At 37.4% G+C, this 17,196-nt stretch overlaps 1 protein-coding gene across 8 annotated transcripts in view; it reads left to right on the top strand.

Annotated features, from left to right (window-relative positions):
- The window catches only part of Rnf212b (ring finger protein 212B), a 56,153-nt gene that overhangs the window by 12,958 nt on the left and 25,999 nt on the right, over positions 1 to 17,196 (top strand). For 6 of the 8 annotated variants that reach the window (XR_009228710.1, XR_009228709.1, XM_058585796.1 and 3 more), the window contains 5 exons: positions 3,784 to 3,919; positions 5,020 to 6,056; positions 12,637 to 12,737; positions 13,571 to 13,623; positions 14,348 to 14,422. Coding sequence is in view for 6 of the 8 variants with exons in the window: in XM_058585796.1 (XP_058441779.1) it covers positions 12,638 to 12,737; positions 13,571 to 13,623; positions 14,348 to 14,422 (228 nt within the window). In the remaining 2 variants the exon portion in view is untranslated. The remainder of the gene's footprint in view (positions 1 to 3,783; positions 3,920 to 5,019; positions 6,057 to 12,636; positions 12,738 to 13,570; positions 13,624 to 14,347; positions 14,423 to 17,196) is intronic. The other 2 variants (XM_058585794.1, XM_046465184.2) reach the window with 2 other exon arrangements.

The following is a 17,196-nucleotide window of genomic DNA, read 5'->3' on the forward strand; positions in this document are numbered from 1 at the left end:
TTGGTGTACATTCAAGATCCAAACATGAGCTCTAGTCATTCGTTGGGTTTCTCTTGGTTCCCTGGACAAAGCTCTTCTTTCTTGTGTGTTTCGGACACAGCTATAGCCACAGCCTTTTGCTATCAGCCATGCAGGAGACCTTGGTGTTTTCCCCTCCCTCTACCCCTTTTAGTGCCGTATCAAATTGGTTACCAGTTCTGTTGGTTCTACCTCTGAAAATTGTCTCATAGCCATCCGTTGCTGCTGTCCTGTTGCAGAACCACCCATCTCTCTCCTGTCCCACTGCATGGTATACCAGTTAATCTCACTGTCTGTGACCTCCCATTACTTCTTTTGGCCCAAAGAGTTGTTCTAATAAACATGGGATTGATCATGTTCTTGTGCTGCTCAGAGGCCTTTGATGGCTCTCCATTGTATATAGCAGTGGTCCCTAAGGCCCTGAGGGGCTTTTAAAACTAGACCTCTCTAAAAATAAATAAGATGAAATCAACCAACCAACCAAACAAACAAAAAGATATAGAAACTAGACCTGAAGGTTGTTCAGTAAGTACTGAGTTATGATTAAAGTGAGAAGTTCTAGACTACTGCTACAGTAGGGTGATTATTTATAAAAATGAAGTACTATATGATTTTTAATATTTATTTTTTAATTGTAGTTGGACACAATACCTTTATTTTATTTATTTATTTTTATGTGGTGCTGAGGATCAAACCCAGGGCCTTGCACATGCCAGGGGAGCGTTCTACCGCTGAGCCACAACCCCAGTCCTAGTCTTGTATATTTTTAAAAAGCCAAAATGAATGATTTAGGGCCAGGGATGGTTGGGGGCTTCTCTAATAATAAGATGAAAGAATTTTAAAAGTTTTCACCATAAAGAAATGATATTATATGATTTATATATGTATCAAGACATCACATGGCACCCTATTATTAATGTGTCAGTTAAAAATGAATTTTTAGTTAAACAAACAAACACCCCACTAGACTCTAAGAAAGTGCTTTGTGATCTTTCAGTTTAGACTGTCTCCTATGGTACCCTCTGGTGGCAAATTCCTGCAATAGCCCATCTTCATTTTATCCCCCAAATTCTCTGAGATTGTAATTTAATGGATGTGTCTATTGCTTAAGAGGAATATTAGCTTAAGAAAAAGTCTAAAAACCTATAAAGAGGCTCAGTCTCTCCTTCAGTTTTGTCTCATAACATCTTCTCCCTGCCATCTCCCTTCATGCCCCACTCTCAGTTCCCTCCAGGCACACAGGACCACCTTATACTTTATCCATATCCGTGCTTCTTTCTACTGATGCTTTTCCTTGGCCTGGAACACCCTTCCCCCACCTCTGTAGGAGGAAGCATCACATTGTTTAAGGCTCAAATGACTGTCCTTTTGGAAACTTGCCCAAATGAACCCAATTTCTCTCTTCTGTCTGCTCTCAATGACATTCTGTATCTCCTCAGGGAAGCCTTCCCAAAATGTGCACTCTCATGGATCCTGGTGCTTTGTCTTTTAGGACAGTACTTAATATACCTTATGGCTATATATTTATTTGTGAAATTTAAAAACAAAAACAAGAACTCTCTCCTATTGTAGTGAAGTGTCTTGAAGGCAAGAGCCGTATCTTTTACCTTGTACAAGTTACTACATCACACAGAAGCTTACTAATATTTAGCCAGGTGCAGGGACATGCCTGTAATCCCAGTAACTTTGGATACTGAGGTAAGAGGCAGTATCCAAATTGCAGCTAGCCTGGGCAATTGTATCAAAATAAAAATGAAGAATGGCTGCAGCTGTAGCTCAGTGGTAGAACACCCTGGTTTATTTTTATTATTTATTTATTCTAATCAGTTATACATGACAGCAGAATGCTTTTCCATTCATTGTACACAAGTGGAGCACAATTTTTGACTTCTCTGGTTGTATCCAAAGTAAGGTCACACCATTTGTGCAATCATACATGTACCTAGGGTAGTGATGTCCATCTCATTCCACCATCTTTCCCACCCCCATGCCCCCTTCCCCCTCCCCTTTGCCCCATCCAAAGTTCCTTCACTCATTCCACGCACACACACCCATTATGGATTAGCATCCACTTATCAGAGAAAACATTTGGCCTATGGTTTTTGGGCATTGGCTTACTTCGCTTAGCATGATATTCTCTAACTACATAAATTTACCTGCAAATGCCATAATTTTATTCTCTTTCATTGCTGAGTAATATTCCATTGTGTATATATACCACAGTTTCTTTATCCATCCATCCATTGAAGGGCATCTAGGTTGGTTCCTCAGTTTGGCTATTGTGAATTGTGCTGCTATGAACATTGATGTGGCTGCATCTCTGTAGTATGCTGTTCTTAAGTCCTTTAGGTATAGACCATGGAGTGGGATAGCTAGGTCAAATGGTGGTTCCATTCCAAGTTTTCTAAGGAATCTCCATACTGCTTTCCAGATTGGCAGTACCAGTTTGCAGTCCCACCAGCAATGTATGAGTGTGCCTTTTCCCCCACATCCTCACCAATACTTTTTGTTGTTTGTATTCTTGATAACTGCCATTCTGACTGGAGTGAGATGAAATCTTAGAGTAGTTTTGATTTGCATTTCTCTAATTACTGGAGATGTTGAAGAACACCCTGGTTTAAATCCCCAGTATTATGAAATAATAATAATAATGTTTATTTTCTGGGTGAATTAATATTTCTGAAGTTATCACAAGTTCTACTTTGCTATATGTGTAATTATACATACATTTGGATTTCCTATTAGGCCATAGGGTTTTGTTGTTGTTGTTGTTTTGTTTTGTTTTTGTTTGTTTGTTTTGTTTTTTGTGGTGTTAGAGATCAAATTTAGGGCCTTGATGAGCTAGGCTTAGCTATCTACCACTGAACTACATCCCTAGTCCCAGGTCTTAGGCTTTTTGAAGGCATATACATTTCTTTTTTTAAAAAATATTTATTTATTTATTAGTTTTCGGAGGACACAACATCTTTGTTTGTATGTGGTGCTGAGGACTGAACCCGGGCCGCATGCATGCCAGGCGAGCACGCTACCGCTTGAGCCACATCCCCAGCCCCTATATATACATTTCATCCCAATGTAGCTTACATAAAAGTGCTTCACTAGAACCTCAAGAGAATATAAACTCCATGAATGCCAGGACTTTTTTTTTTTTTTTGGTACTGGGGATTGAATAGAGGGGTGCTCAACTACTTAGGCACATCCCCAGCCCTTTTTATATTTTGATACAGGTCTCACTAAGTTGCTTAGGGCCTTACTAAGTAGCTGAGGCTAGCCTTGAACTTGTGATTCTCTCACTTCAGCATTCCAAATCACTGGGATTAAAAGTTTTTGCTAACATGCCTGGCCCCAGATCTTGAATAAGTTTTTCTAGATTAGGTAATAGTACAATATCAATGTTATTTTCTTTTCTTTGTTTTTTCCAGGACTGGGCATTGAGCCCAAGCTTTCATGCATGCTAGGTAAAAACTCTACCATTAAACTACATCCCCTGCTCTGTTTTTAAAATTTTATTTTGGGAAAGGGTCTTACTAAGTTGCTGAGTCTGGCCTCCAACTTGTGATCCTCCTGCCTCAGCTTCCTCAGTGTTTGGGTTTATGGGCATGTGCCATCTCATGCCTTGCTTCATCATTAATTTCTTAATTTTGATAATTAATTAAGAAATTAATTATATAAGAGAATATATTCTTATATAAGAGAATATATAAGAATATATATAAGAGAATATATATATATATATAATATATAAGAGAATATCCTTATTTACAGGAAGTATATGCTGAAATATTTAGAAGTGGGCATTATGTTTGCAACTTATTCTCAAATGTTACAAGCAAACAATAATGGAGAGAGAAGCTCAAAAGAAACATGGCAAAATGTCAACATCTGGGGAATCTTGATTAAGGTAAATAGGAATTCTTTGTTCTATATTTGCACTCTTAATATAAAATGATCAAGTTAAATGTTTAAAAAGGGCATGGAACAGGATATAAAGTGTAATCCAATTTCTTTCTTTATTTTAGTATTAGAGATTGAAACCAGGAACGCTTTACCACTGAGCTACACCCCAGCCCTTTTTGCTTTATTTTTTATTTTGAGATGGGCCTCACTAATTGCTGAGGGTCTTGTTAAGTTGCCAAGGCCTGCTTCTCCTGCTTCAGCCTCCGGAGTTGCTAAGATTACTGGCGTGCCACCGTTTCTGTGTTGGGGAAAGGAAATATTAATACATTGTTTTATTTTTATTATTTTAATCTTTTCCTTAGAGGTGCAGGATTTTATCTTACATCAGTTATGAGGACATGTCAAAGTGAATTTAATAGGAACTGAATATAAAGAGCATTCAATACTATGACATAATGATCTGAAGTAATTTTGAAGTTTTCTACCTCTTGCTCCCTTTTGTGTGTGTGTGTGTGTGTGTGTGTGTGTGTGTGTGTGTGTGGTTGGTCCTGGGGATTGAACCCTGGGGTACTCTACCACTGAACTACATCCTCAGCCCTTTTTATTTTATTTTGGGATAGGACCCTGTTATATATTTATAAATATGTTAATGATCTGTGGAAAAATGCACAAGAACTAGTACCATTAAAGCCATTGGAAAGGAGAACTTGTTGTCTGGAAGCAGGGTGGGGGGAAGGAAGCCAAATTATTCACTCTATGCCCTTTGACACCTTTTAAATTCTCACTAAGTAAATAATTTGCCTGTCAAAGATAAACATAGTTTTAAAATAAGGAAATTTTAGTTGGGTATATAGCTCAGTGGTATAGTGCTTGCCTAGCTAGGTTTTAATCCCAGCACCATAAAAAAATAAAAATAAGAATGAAAAGCAAAATTTTGAATAATGAAGAATTTCAGACATACTCAAAAGTGGAAAAATAATTCAATAAACTCTCACATCCTAGAATCATCACCTAGATTCTATAATTTTTAAGATTTCACTTGCAGTGCTCTACCTATCCATTTTTCCTGAACTTCTTGATAATTTTTTTTTTTTTTTGCTACAGGTACTGCTAAACCACTGAGCTACATTCCCCAGCCCTTTTTAAATTTTATTTTGAGACAGAGTCTCACTAAATTGCTGAGGCTGGACTAGAACTTGCAATCCTCCTGCCTCAGACTCTTGAGACACTGGGATTACAGGTGTGTGCCACCCTGTCCAGCTTAAAAATCTTTTTTTTGTTTAAACCTCACTGGATGGGCTTCAGAACAGAATGAACAAGACAGAAGAAACAATCAATGAACTTGAAAACAAAATAATAATAATAATTTGAACAGCACAAAGAAGTGGATCTAAAAATACGAGCAGAGCCTCAGAAATCAGATTTGACACTGTGTCATTTTAGTTCCAGAAGGAGATGAAAAAGAGTGTGAGACTGAAAATATGTCACAAAAAATAATGACTGAAATCCTTTCAAATTTGGTGAAAAAAATAAACTTCAGATTCAACAAGCTGAATGAACTCCAAGCAAAATAAGTTCAAAGAAATCTATGCCAAGACAATCATAAACAATAATAATAATTTTCAGAAAAAGATAAAGATAAAATCTTGATAGCTAGTGAAGAATGACACATTAACTACAGAGAAACAATGATTCCACAGACAGTATATTTTTCTTAGAATTCATCAATACCAGAAGGAAACAATACGTTTTTCAAGTGCCGAAAGAAAAGAGCAATCCATCCAGAATTCTATACCCAGCAAAAATATTTGTGAAATCAAGGCATTCTCAAATGAAGGAAAACTAAGAGAAGGTGCTACAAGCAGACATGTACAGAGAAGGAATGACTAACACAAGTCCTTTAAACAGAAAAGAAATGATAAAAGAAGGAAATTTATGGGGCTGAGGTTGTAGCTCAGTGGTTGAGTGCTTGTCTCGAATATGTGAGGAACTGGGTTTGATCCTCAGCACCACATTAAATAAATAAATAAAACAAAGATATTGCATCAATCTACAACTAAAAACAACTTTTAAAAAATAAATAAAAGAAGGAAATTTAGAACAACATTAATGAAAAAATAACAGAAAGAGTAAAAATATAGGTAAATAGACTATTCTCTTGAGTTTTCTAATTATGTTTCACATTGAATTATGTTGACACCACTAGGCTTGTTATGTACAATAAGAGATGTTATATATGGTAATGTCTAGAGCGATCACTAAGACTCTACATAAAAACACATTATAGATAAATAAAAGTGGAATTCTAAGAAATGTTCAGGTAACCCACAGTAAAGCAAAAAATTTGAAACGGGAATGAAAAATAGAGGAATAAACAGATAACAAACAAAATAGCATACTTGTGTCCTAACTGTAAATAATTACATTAAATTTAGATGAATTGAAAGATAAAAATTCATAGAATAAATTAAAAAACAAACATTGGGGGCTGGGGTTGTGGCTCAGCGGCAGAACGCTTGCTAGCATGTGTGAGGCACTGGGGTTGATTATCAGCACCACATATAAATAAATAAAATAAAGGTCCATTTACTATATATATATATATATATATATATATATGTAAATATATATATAATTTCAAGTAAAGAAATTATCCTGAGTGTAAAGGAAAAAAAGGCAATCTTAAATGATTACCTATAGTGTGGTTCCATCTTTTGTCTACTAAGTTACACAAGCAATTACAAAATATTTTTTAAAAAGCTACTCTTTGATGAATTTTTTTGGTCTGATAAATATAATTTTCATAGGTTATTTATGTTAACATGTAATGGGTTTATTATTGTTTTCATATGAATTAATAAATATTTTTAAGTTTCTCACTTTTAATTGCTAACTGGGTAAATATTGATTGATACAATTCACATTAAAAAAAAAGTTCTCTGGGGGTGAAGTGGATCTTCAATAATTTTTTAAATGTAAAGGACTCCTAGAAACAAAAGTTTAAGAACCACTATACGAATGAATTCCTTAGGAAAACTTCATATTCACACTTTTTGTTAGCAGCCTTTATACCTGAAAAAAAATATGAGCAAATGTAAAATTCTTGGATATTTTCTTTCTTTGAAAATGTTGTTTCACAAACAAAAACAAAACAAAACAAAAAAAGAAAATGTTGTTTCCTTGTTTTGTTTCTAGCATAAGATGCTGCTGTGGAGAAAGCTGATCAATTTCATTCCTTTTCCCTGTAAATGACTAGTACTTTTTGTGTGGATGCTCAAAAGTTTTTTCCTTTTCTTTATAATCCAGTAGTTTTCCCAGAAAAATGTCTTGGTTTGACATTTCTGGATCAGTTTTGTCTTATACATGGTGTGTTAGCTTTGTAGTCACTGTGACCAACACACCTGTGAAAAAATGACTTAAATGAGGAAAGATTTATACTGGCTGACCATTTCAGAGGTTTCAGTCCCTGGTCTCCCAGCTCCATTGCTTTGTACCTGAGGTAAGGCAGAACATCAAGAAAGAAGGGCATGACACACACACACACACACAAAGTTGCTCTGGGATCAGGGCCTGGTGGCACAGGCCTGTAGTCAGCAATTTGGGAGTCCAAGTCAGGAGGATTGCAAGTTCAAGGCCAGCAGGACAACTTAGACTCTGTCTCAAAATAAAAAGGGTTGAAGGCTGAAGGCTGGGTGCAGTGTTGCATGCCTGTAATCCTAGTGGCTAGGGAGGCTGAGGCAGGAGGATCATGTGTTCAAAGCCAGCCTCAGCAATTTAGCAAGGCCCTAAGCAACTCAGTGAGACCCTGTCTCTAAATAAAACACAAAAAAGGGCTGGGGATGTGGCTCAGTGGTTGAACACCCCTGGGTTCAATCTTTAGCACCCAAAAGAAAAGGGTTGAGTGGGCTGGGGATGTGGCTCAAGTGGTAGCCCGCTCGCCTGGCATGCGTGCGGCCAGGGTTCGATCCTCAGCACCACATATAAACAAAGATGTTGTGTCCGCCGAAAACTAACTAACTAAATAAATATTAAAAAAAAAAAAAAAAAGAAAAGAAAAGGGTTGAGGATGTGACTCTGTGGTAGTGGAACTCTGGGTTCAATCCTCAGGACATCCTCCCATCCCCCAAATAAAAAGAGACACACACACTCACACACAGATAGATATGGGGAAGGGCGGACGAGGGACAAAACAGATCCTTCCATGGCATGCCACCGGTGAGGTGACCTATTTCCTTCAATTAGGCCCTCCCTTCTACAGTTCCCCCTGCTCCAATGATGCCATCACATTATTAATCCCTCATGGATTAATCCATTATGAGGTCAGAGCCCTCATTGCTGCACTGAGGACCAAGCCTTCAACTAATAAACCTTTTGGCCACAGTCCAGATCCAAATCATAACACAATAAGGACTTTCAATATGTAGAACTCATGTTATTTCTGGAAAAATTTCTCAGAATATAAATGTTAAATATAATGTTCTGATACATTGCTTTAGTTTTCTTTGGAGGAATGACAATGTGTATAAAATCTTTTCTGGTTGTTTTTTATATTTAGAAAACTTTTATCTTTATTTCTTTTTAAAAGAAAAAAATTTTCTCCTTTTAAGCTTATGGTTCTTTAACTAGGTTATTACTTTTTATTTCTGAGAGATTTGTTAGTTCTCATTTAATATCCAACAGTGTCCTAACCACATCATCTTTGACGTTTTCCGGTTCTGATTTATATCATTCTTTCAAAGCATCCATTATTTTGTTTTATTATTGAATGCAAGGTTAAAATTTTTGTCTGCTTTGTGACCACATTTTCTAGTGTGTTCAGTCATTTATTGGAACATTATTAGGTTTATTTTTACCTTTTTGCTTTCACAGTAACATACAAGATTAGATCATAATCATCATTCGTCCTCCCCCGACTTTTTTTTTTTTTTGCCAGTATCAAAAGTTCAAGAATTGAACTCAGGGGCACTTTACCACTGAGCCACGTCCCCAGCCCTATTTTGCATTTTATTTAGAGACAGGGTCTCACCTAGTTGCTTAGTGCTTCGCAGTTGCTAAGGCTGGCTTTGAACTTGCTGATCCTTCTGTCTCAGCCTCCCAAGCCACTGGCATTACAGGAATGCTTCACCGGGCCGGTTTACCGACCCCAGGTCTTTATTTTTTATTTATTTATTTTTTTTTAGAGAGAGAGAGAGAGAGAGAAAGAATTTTTTAATATTTATTGATTTTTATATTTTTTAGTTTTCGGTGGACACAACATCTTTATTTTATTTTTTTTTATGTGGCGCTGATGATGGAACCCAGCGCCCTGCACATGCCAGGAGAGCGTGCTACCGCTTGAGCCACATCCCCAGCCTATCTTTTTTTTTTTTATATATGTATTTTCAGTTGTAGTTGGACACAACACCTTTATTTTACTTATTCATTACGTGGTGCTGAGGATTGGGCGAGCGCTCCACCGCTGAGCCACAACCCCAGCCCTCCCTGCTGAGGGCCCAGTTTTCAAAAGCGGTGAACATTCTTGAAGTGTTAGCAGAACACTCTGCCCAGGCCCCGCCCATTCCTGACGCAGGGCCGGAGCCCCACCCACTCGCTTAGCACACCGCCAGCCCACCCACTCGCATGCACTTGCCGATGGCCACGCTCCGCTGTCTGCCTCACAGCGGCGCCAGGCCGGCTGTTGATTTTCCCGCCTTTTCCTGCTCTTCCTGAGGAGGACTGGATGCTTCCATGAAACCGGAGGTCTTCTGGATAACAGCAGCGAAGCTGTTTGGGAAGGAAGGTAGAAAAAGAATTTAGGGGAAATTTGCTGTTGCTGAAACCTCGTCACCCCCAGAAATGAGGCGAGTTTTTTCCTCATCGGGGATATATAGCAGGGCCTTTCCACTACCTCTTCAGACTCACTGCGCGTTAGAAGTTAGTGAACTGTGGGGATCTGACGCACTGTGGGATGCCTTTTTGTTGGATTATTTATTCATAAGTTTTTATGGTAAATCTTTCCTTTTGTGACAAAATTATTAAAGTGTGGTGCAAACTAGCCTCATTCTTTTTTTTTCTTTTTCTTTTCTTTCTTTTTTTTTTTTTTTTTGGTACTGGGGATTGAACTCAGGGGCACTCGCCCACTGAGCCCCATCCCCAGCCCTATTTTGTATTTTATTTAGAGTCAGGGTCTCACTGAGTTGCTTAGCACCTCGCTTTTGCTGAGGCTGGCTTTGAACTCGCGATCCTCCTGCCTCAGCCTCTGGAGCCACTGAGATTACATGCATGCACCACCGCGCCCGGCGTGCCTCATTCTTTCTTTCTTTTTTTTAGACGAATGTGTTTTTTTAAATACCTTTATTTTGTTTATTTTTATATGGTTCTGAGGATCAATCCAGATGAGCCACAACCCTAGCCCCTCATTCATTTTTTTTTAAAAATATTTTTAGTTATTGATGGGCACAATACCTCTACTTTGTTTATTTTTATGTGGTGCTCAGGATCAAACCCAGTGTTTCACACTTGCTAGACAGGTGCTCTACCACGGAGCCCCAACCCCAGCCCCTCCAGTTTAATTTTAAAGGAAATCACACTAATAAGTATATCCTTAAATAGCATATTTATTAAACAATTAAACAGGATTTCATTTAGGAGGTATGATGTAGTTCTATGTTTTTGATATGTCAATGTTTTCCCTTTTGGGGGAATGCTGGGGATTGAACCTTGGATTGCTGTATGGCTGAGCTACATCCCCAGCCCTTTTTATTTTTTATTTTGAAACAGTGTCTTGCCAAGTTGTTGAGGCTGACCTAGAACTTGGGATCCTCCTGCCTTAACCTCCAAAGGACCTGGGGTTTCTAGGCATTTGCCTCGTATCCCACTGATATGTTGATTTCTTGATTTAAAAATCCCACTAAAAAGCCAGGCCTGTAATCCCAGCATCTCTGGTGGCTGAGGCAGGAGGATTGCAAATTTGAGGTCAGCCTGGAATATTTAGCAAGACCTTGAACCAAAATTAAAAAAAGCATTGGAGATGTAGCTGAGTGATAAGAGTGCTTGCCTAGCATATGTGAGGTCCTGGGTTCCATTGCTAAGCACCTCCCCCCACCAAAAAAAAAAAAGTAAATTCCAACAAAGTGCTAAGTCATGTATACTTAAACAAAATTGAAATTGGCAGAAAATACAGGATTTGTGGCTTCCATGTCTAATAAAAAGGTAATATTTAATGTGGGAACAAAAAAACGTTACACAGGGAATCAAGAGACTCAGATTTTTTCTCTTTTTTTTTTTGTGTGTGATGCTGGGGGTTGAACCCAGGGCCTTGTATATGCAAGGTAAGTACGCCACCAACTGAGCTATATCCCCAGCCCAGGAGACAGATTCTAATCTTAGAACTGCCACTAATTAAAGATACAACTCCAGGGCTGGGATTGTAGCTCAGTGATATAATGCTTGCCTAGCATGTGGGAGGCACTGGGTTCGATTCTCAGCTCCACATGTAAACAAATAAAGGTCCATTGACAAAAAAAAGAACACACACACACACACACACATATATATATTTTTTAAAAAGGGGGCTGGGGTTGTGGCTCAGCGGTAGAGTACTCGCCTAGCACATGCGAGGCCCTGGGTTCTATCCTTAGCACCACATAAAAATAAATAAATAAAATAAAGGTATTGTGTCCAACTACAACTTAAAAAAAAAAAAAAGAACTCAGGACAGGACAGATTATTTAATTTCAGCAATCATCACGTACATCTTTTGGAAAAGATAAAATTGGACACAACATTAAATGATTTTCAAGGCCCATCCAGATCTATGATTCTGAGTTTCTGTAGAGCAGAAGGAAAAGTGTATAAACTGAGATCATATTATCATTCATCAACTCTGTCCCCCTTACATAAAATATGTCCTATGTGATCTACAACTGGCCCACTACCTCCTCTTGGCTTTACTTTTGCCGAATCACAGGAAACAGTGAAGAAAGAAATAGATGCTTTGCTTTTCTTTTTTCTATTGTAACAGGGATTGAACCCAGGGGCACTTAACCACTGAGCCACATCCCCAGACCTTTTTTATATTTTATTTTGAAACAGGGTCTTGCTAAGTTGCTCAGGGCCTCATGAAGTTGCTGGGGCTGGCTTTGAACTTGTGATCCTCCTGCCTCAGACTCCTGAGCCACTGAGATTACAGGCATGTGCCACCATGCCTGGCTGGTTTTTCTTTTCTTCTTCTTCTTCTTCTTCTTTTTTTTTTAAATATTTCTTTTGGTTTTAAATGGACACTGTCCTTTATTTTATTTATTTTTATGTGGTGCTGAAGGTTGAACCCAGTGCCTTACTCATGCTAGGCAAGCGCTCTGCCACTAAGCTATAACCCCAGCCTCTGGTTTTTCATTTTTTAAGATTGTTTTTTCTAATTATACAAATTAATTTCTAATTATGTAAATTAATCCAGAAAACTTGGAAAGGCAAAACACACACAAATAATCTCACCACAGTTTTCCTATTTTAAAAATATATTAAATATATATATATATGTGATGTATGTATATGTATAACATAATCTTCAGTCTGCTTTTTCTCATTTTACAAGTATACATACTTCTTTACAGTCAGTTGGAATGCCGACAATGATGAGCATCCCAATAAGCAATCAGAAACTCAGCAAACAGTGTTACATAGGTTTTAAAACAAATAGTTATATTAGGCCCCATTTTATTCTTTTTTCTTTATCTGCTCCAGAATGGATTGGTTTCACTGCAACCAATGTTTTCGAAAAGATGGGGCCCATTTCTTTGTTACCAGCTGTGGCCATATTTTCTGTAAAAAGTGTGTGAGTCTGGGTAAGTAACTTTACTGTTTTCAGATTCAGGCAAAAATATTCACAACGGGAACAATATGGAGAGCAAAGTGGGAAAAACATTTATTTCCCAAGGAAAGAACAGTCAGATTAGGTTAGCCTCTGGAGAAGATTTTTCTCTGTTAATCTCATGAGCTTTGTAAGTTATCTGCTAATGTAACAAACTGGTTTGCTATATGGTAACAGCAACTCCTGTTGGAGTAGTTTGTCTCTGTGAAGCATAATCCATGTGATTTCTCCTGACATAGAATTTATCTTAATTGATAACCAGCACCATTACTAAAATTTCACTATACAGGGAAAGATTAGAAATTTAATTTTTGTTCCTTTCAGATTGGTGAATAAAAGGAGAACTTCAAAGCAAGACCCAGGAATATTAGCAAAGTCACAACAGAATAGGAGTAACTAGGGCATTTCAGGCCGTACTCACTGTGTGCCTGCTGTTGGTAGATAGGATAAAAGAGTAACTTAAAATTAAATCATTGGTACTCTGGTGCTCTTACCAATACTTTGGTATTCCTTTTGGGGTATTTAGAATTGTCTCTGCTGTCTCACACACAAAAAAACTAGGAATTTAAAAAAAAAGAGGAGATGAGTAGAGGTACTCTGTGAAAGTCTTACTTATTCTTAGGCATATTAGTTTGGAAATACTGATTTAGAGAACTGAGCTTAGGTTGAGGCCCTTTTATAGTATTATGGTATTCTAAATTGAGAACCCCTTTGTTTTTTTGCTAGCCTACTTGACTGTTACCATGTACTCTAGGAAAATCTTCCCTCATGCCAATGAGACCAAACTTTTTTCTCTTTTTCTCCCAGAAAAATGTGCTGTTTGTGGAACTCCTTGCAAACATCTGGCTCTTTCTGATAATGTAAGTTTTTTTCCTTTGCCACAAACCGTTGTTACCGCTGTTGACCGAGTCCTTGCTTCCCCAATGTTGAAGAATAACACCAGAGAAGCACGCCGAGGCAAGGTCAGAGTGGAAAATTAGAAGTTTATTAAAGGACAGCAGAAAGACTTCTCCCGGAGGAAGAAGGGGACCCCAGAGGTGGAATCCGTTGAAGGGCGAATGTGTTCCCCTTTTTATAGTTTTTGGTGATGGAATGTAGGTGGGAAGGGTTGGGACACAGGTGAGCCAAGAAGTAATCTGGGCATTTCCGAGTCAAGTTTGCTGTTCATTAACATTTCTTTGGGATGGGCTATCTCCAAATCTGTTGGGGGCTGTTTCCTGGGCTCATTAACATTTCTTTGGGATGGGCTGTCTTCAAATCTGTTGGGGGCTGTTTCCTGGGCTTCATTAACATTCCGAGAGTTGCTCAGTTTTTCCGGAAATTCATTCTCAACATGTCCTCCATTTTAGATTTCACTCGATATTAGGCCTGATTTACCTAACTACACTGACTACCTAATTTTAAATCTGGCTTCACCATCATACCCTAATCCTGACCTGTAGGAAGTATGTATAAATTACGATGATTAGGGAAAAAAAGAAAAGAAAGGAAAAAAAAAACTTACACAGAGCAATAGTAAAAATATAAAAGAAATATTTCATTCCATTGTGGATATTGTCATTGTGTGTTTTATTTTCTTCATAGCTAAAACCTCAGGAGAAGATGTTCTTCAAAAGCCCTGTGGAGACAGCTTTGCAGTATTTTAGTCATATCTCTCAGGTATGAAAAATTAAAGTTAATAAAATATGATTTTCCAGGCAAATTCTAATTGCATCTTATTCTTTTATCAGAGGTTCTCTTTACACTGCATTTGAACACAATGGAGGAAATTGCTCTCTTTGTTGTCTTCCTTGATGATATAGATCTCAACCAGTTAACTTTTTAACTGACCCAGAATCTGTGAAAGGCTATAAAAATCACTATATAATTAAATCTTGCTTTGTTTTTCCTAGTTCTACTAAGTAGGTCCTAAGACTAAAAGATATCCTAGGGAGTTTTATCATCTTTCTCTGCAGATAGATGCATCTTCTAAGAATTGCTTTAAATATATAGGCTTGGCCGGGCATGGTGGAGCACACCTGTAATCCCAGTGACTCCGGCGGCTGAGGCAGGAGGATTGTGAGTTCAAAGCCAGCCTCAGCAAGTTATCAAGACCCTAAGCAACGCAGTGAGACCCTGTCTCTAAATACAAAAAAGGGCTAGGGATGTAGCTCAGTGGTTGAGCACCCCTGGGTTCAAATCCCAATACCAAAAAAAAAAAAAAAAAGGGCTTTGTCTTATAAATAATGGACTTGGTTTTATTTCTCAACCTTTTGCTTATATACCTAAGTTTATGAAGGTATGCCTTGTTCTTGATTTTAATTTTTCAATAACCTTTCTAATAATATTTAACTTTTCACTTGGAGTTTATAACTAGTTGCCTGCATTTTAGAAATTTTTTCTCCTTTCCTGATACCCCATTGTTGGAAAACCTTTGACTTTGTTAGTAGCAATAGGAATGTAGAAGAAGGTAAGGAAAAGGCAGAACAATCATTTGACAGAAATTGCCATTTTTATTTATTTATTTATTTATAGTGGTAGATGGACAGAATGTCTTTATTTTATTTTTATGTAGTGCTGAGGAGTGAACCCAGTGCCTCATACATGCTTAGGCAAGCGCTCTGCCACTGAGCTACAGCCATGTTATAAAACACTTTGGCTTTTCCTTTCTATTCTAGTTATCCACTGAGATTATTTTGTAATCTTGTAGTATTCCTATCTTGGCATATTTCTTGAGACTCTATCACTGTTTCTTCTCTGCACTCTTTTTTTTTTCTTTCTTTCTTTGTTGTGGTTCTAAGGATGGAATCCAGAGCATTGTATGGGCCAGGCAAGTGCCTTACCATTGAGCTACATAAGCTACAGCCCCTTCTTATAAGAATACCTCTCTTCTAAACATGAAGGTGATCCTTGGTTATTTTCTTACTGAATATAGTAGACATCATTTTTCTTTAGTATCCCTCTGGAGATAGAATGAGGAGAATTAAAACTTTGTGTCTTGTCTTTAGTTGCTTAGGTAAGCCATCATATTTGATACTATGTTTAACATTATGAGGAGATAAAATGCAGCTGAGACTCAAGGATAAATGTAAAATAGGTCACATGAACAAGAGAAAGAGCAGACCTTTGGTTAATAACTAAACTCAGGGTTAGTTAATGATCAGTAGAGAAATCGTATGTAGTCTGAATCTTAACCTGTCTAATCAGAGAACCAATCACACATGGTCAAATAATCAAGATAAAATAAATAGAAAGGGTCAGTTAATCATCACTTCAGTGAAGGACCAGTTTGGTGAAGTCAGCAAAGTCTAAAAATGTTTTCCTAATCTGGGAAGTTGAATAACTGATCCCATGTTATACCTAGATTGCTTCATTTAGATATCTGCTCAAAACTTTGTTTTTCAGTCAGACCTTTACAGACTCCAATATCTTAAAGTAGCCCAATGCTCTTCCTCTTTTAAAATTTTTTTTTGGTACAGAGGTGCTGTACAACTTAGCCATATCCCCAGACCTTTTTATTTTTTTCTTTTGAGACAGAATCTTACTAAGTCGCTGAGAGTCTCACAAAGTTGCTGAGGCTGGCTTCAAATTTGTGATCCCCCTACCTCAGCCTCCTGAATCTCACAGATTACAGGTGTGTACCACCATACCCAGCTAGCCTCAACATTTCCTATTCCTTAACCTGCTTTATTTCTCATTATAGCTCTTATCTCTGTAATTATATTATGTATCTGTGTATTGTCTGAAGTCTACACTGGAATATAAGCTCCATGAAGACAGATTTGGTTGGTTTTGTTTATTGTTTTTATTGACTAGTTCCTGATGTATAGTGTACACTCAAAATACTGTTGTTAAATGAATGAATAGAAGTATCTCTGAATATGCATTTGTATTCCCAGTCTCTGTAATGACTTAACAAGAGCCTTTTTCTTCCATAGTCTGCACAATAGTTAATCAAGCTGCCTGTTTTGCATTCTTTACTTACTTCTAGATAAGTTTTTGAAGGTATTTGAGAGCTCTGTATGTATTTGTTAGCTTTCTTCTATTGCTAGATCATAGACTGCCTCTTTACCCATAAGTAATCATCTTTCAAATTCATGACAGTAATTGTTTATTCTTCGGCAAAAGCTTTCCATGATTTCTGTGGGCAGAAATTGTGTTTTATCCTTTGTACTTACATCCCACTTTGCCTTTAACTGCAAAATACTTAATTCTGAAAGAGTGATTTATTTTATTTGTTCATGTGTCTGATTTACTCACTGAACTATACACTTTTCAAAGGCAGACATTTTTGTAACACCCAATGTCTAATTAGGTATTTAACATAAATTAGATTCTTAAGAAATGTTTGCAAATGAATGAACGTTCTCACTGTAAGGATGGTTAGGAGGGAAGTTATTTAAGGTAAAGTCAGAGAAAGAGGTACTTGTAGACCAAAGTAAGGAGTTTAGTTC

Source organism: Marmota monax, unplaced genomic scaffold (assembly GCF_021218885.2).
Source record: "Marmota monax isolate L192 unplaced genomic scaffold, Marmota_monax_Labrador192_F-V1.1 WCK01_AAM20220418_F8-fsc00079, whole genome shotgun sequence".
NCBI classification, from domain to species: domain Eukaryota; kingdom Metazoa; phylum Chordata; class Mammalia; order Rodentia; family Sciuridae; genus Marmota; species Marmota monax.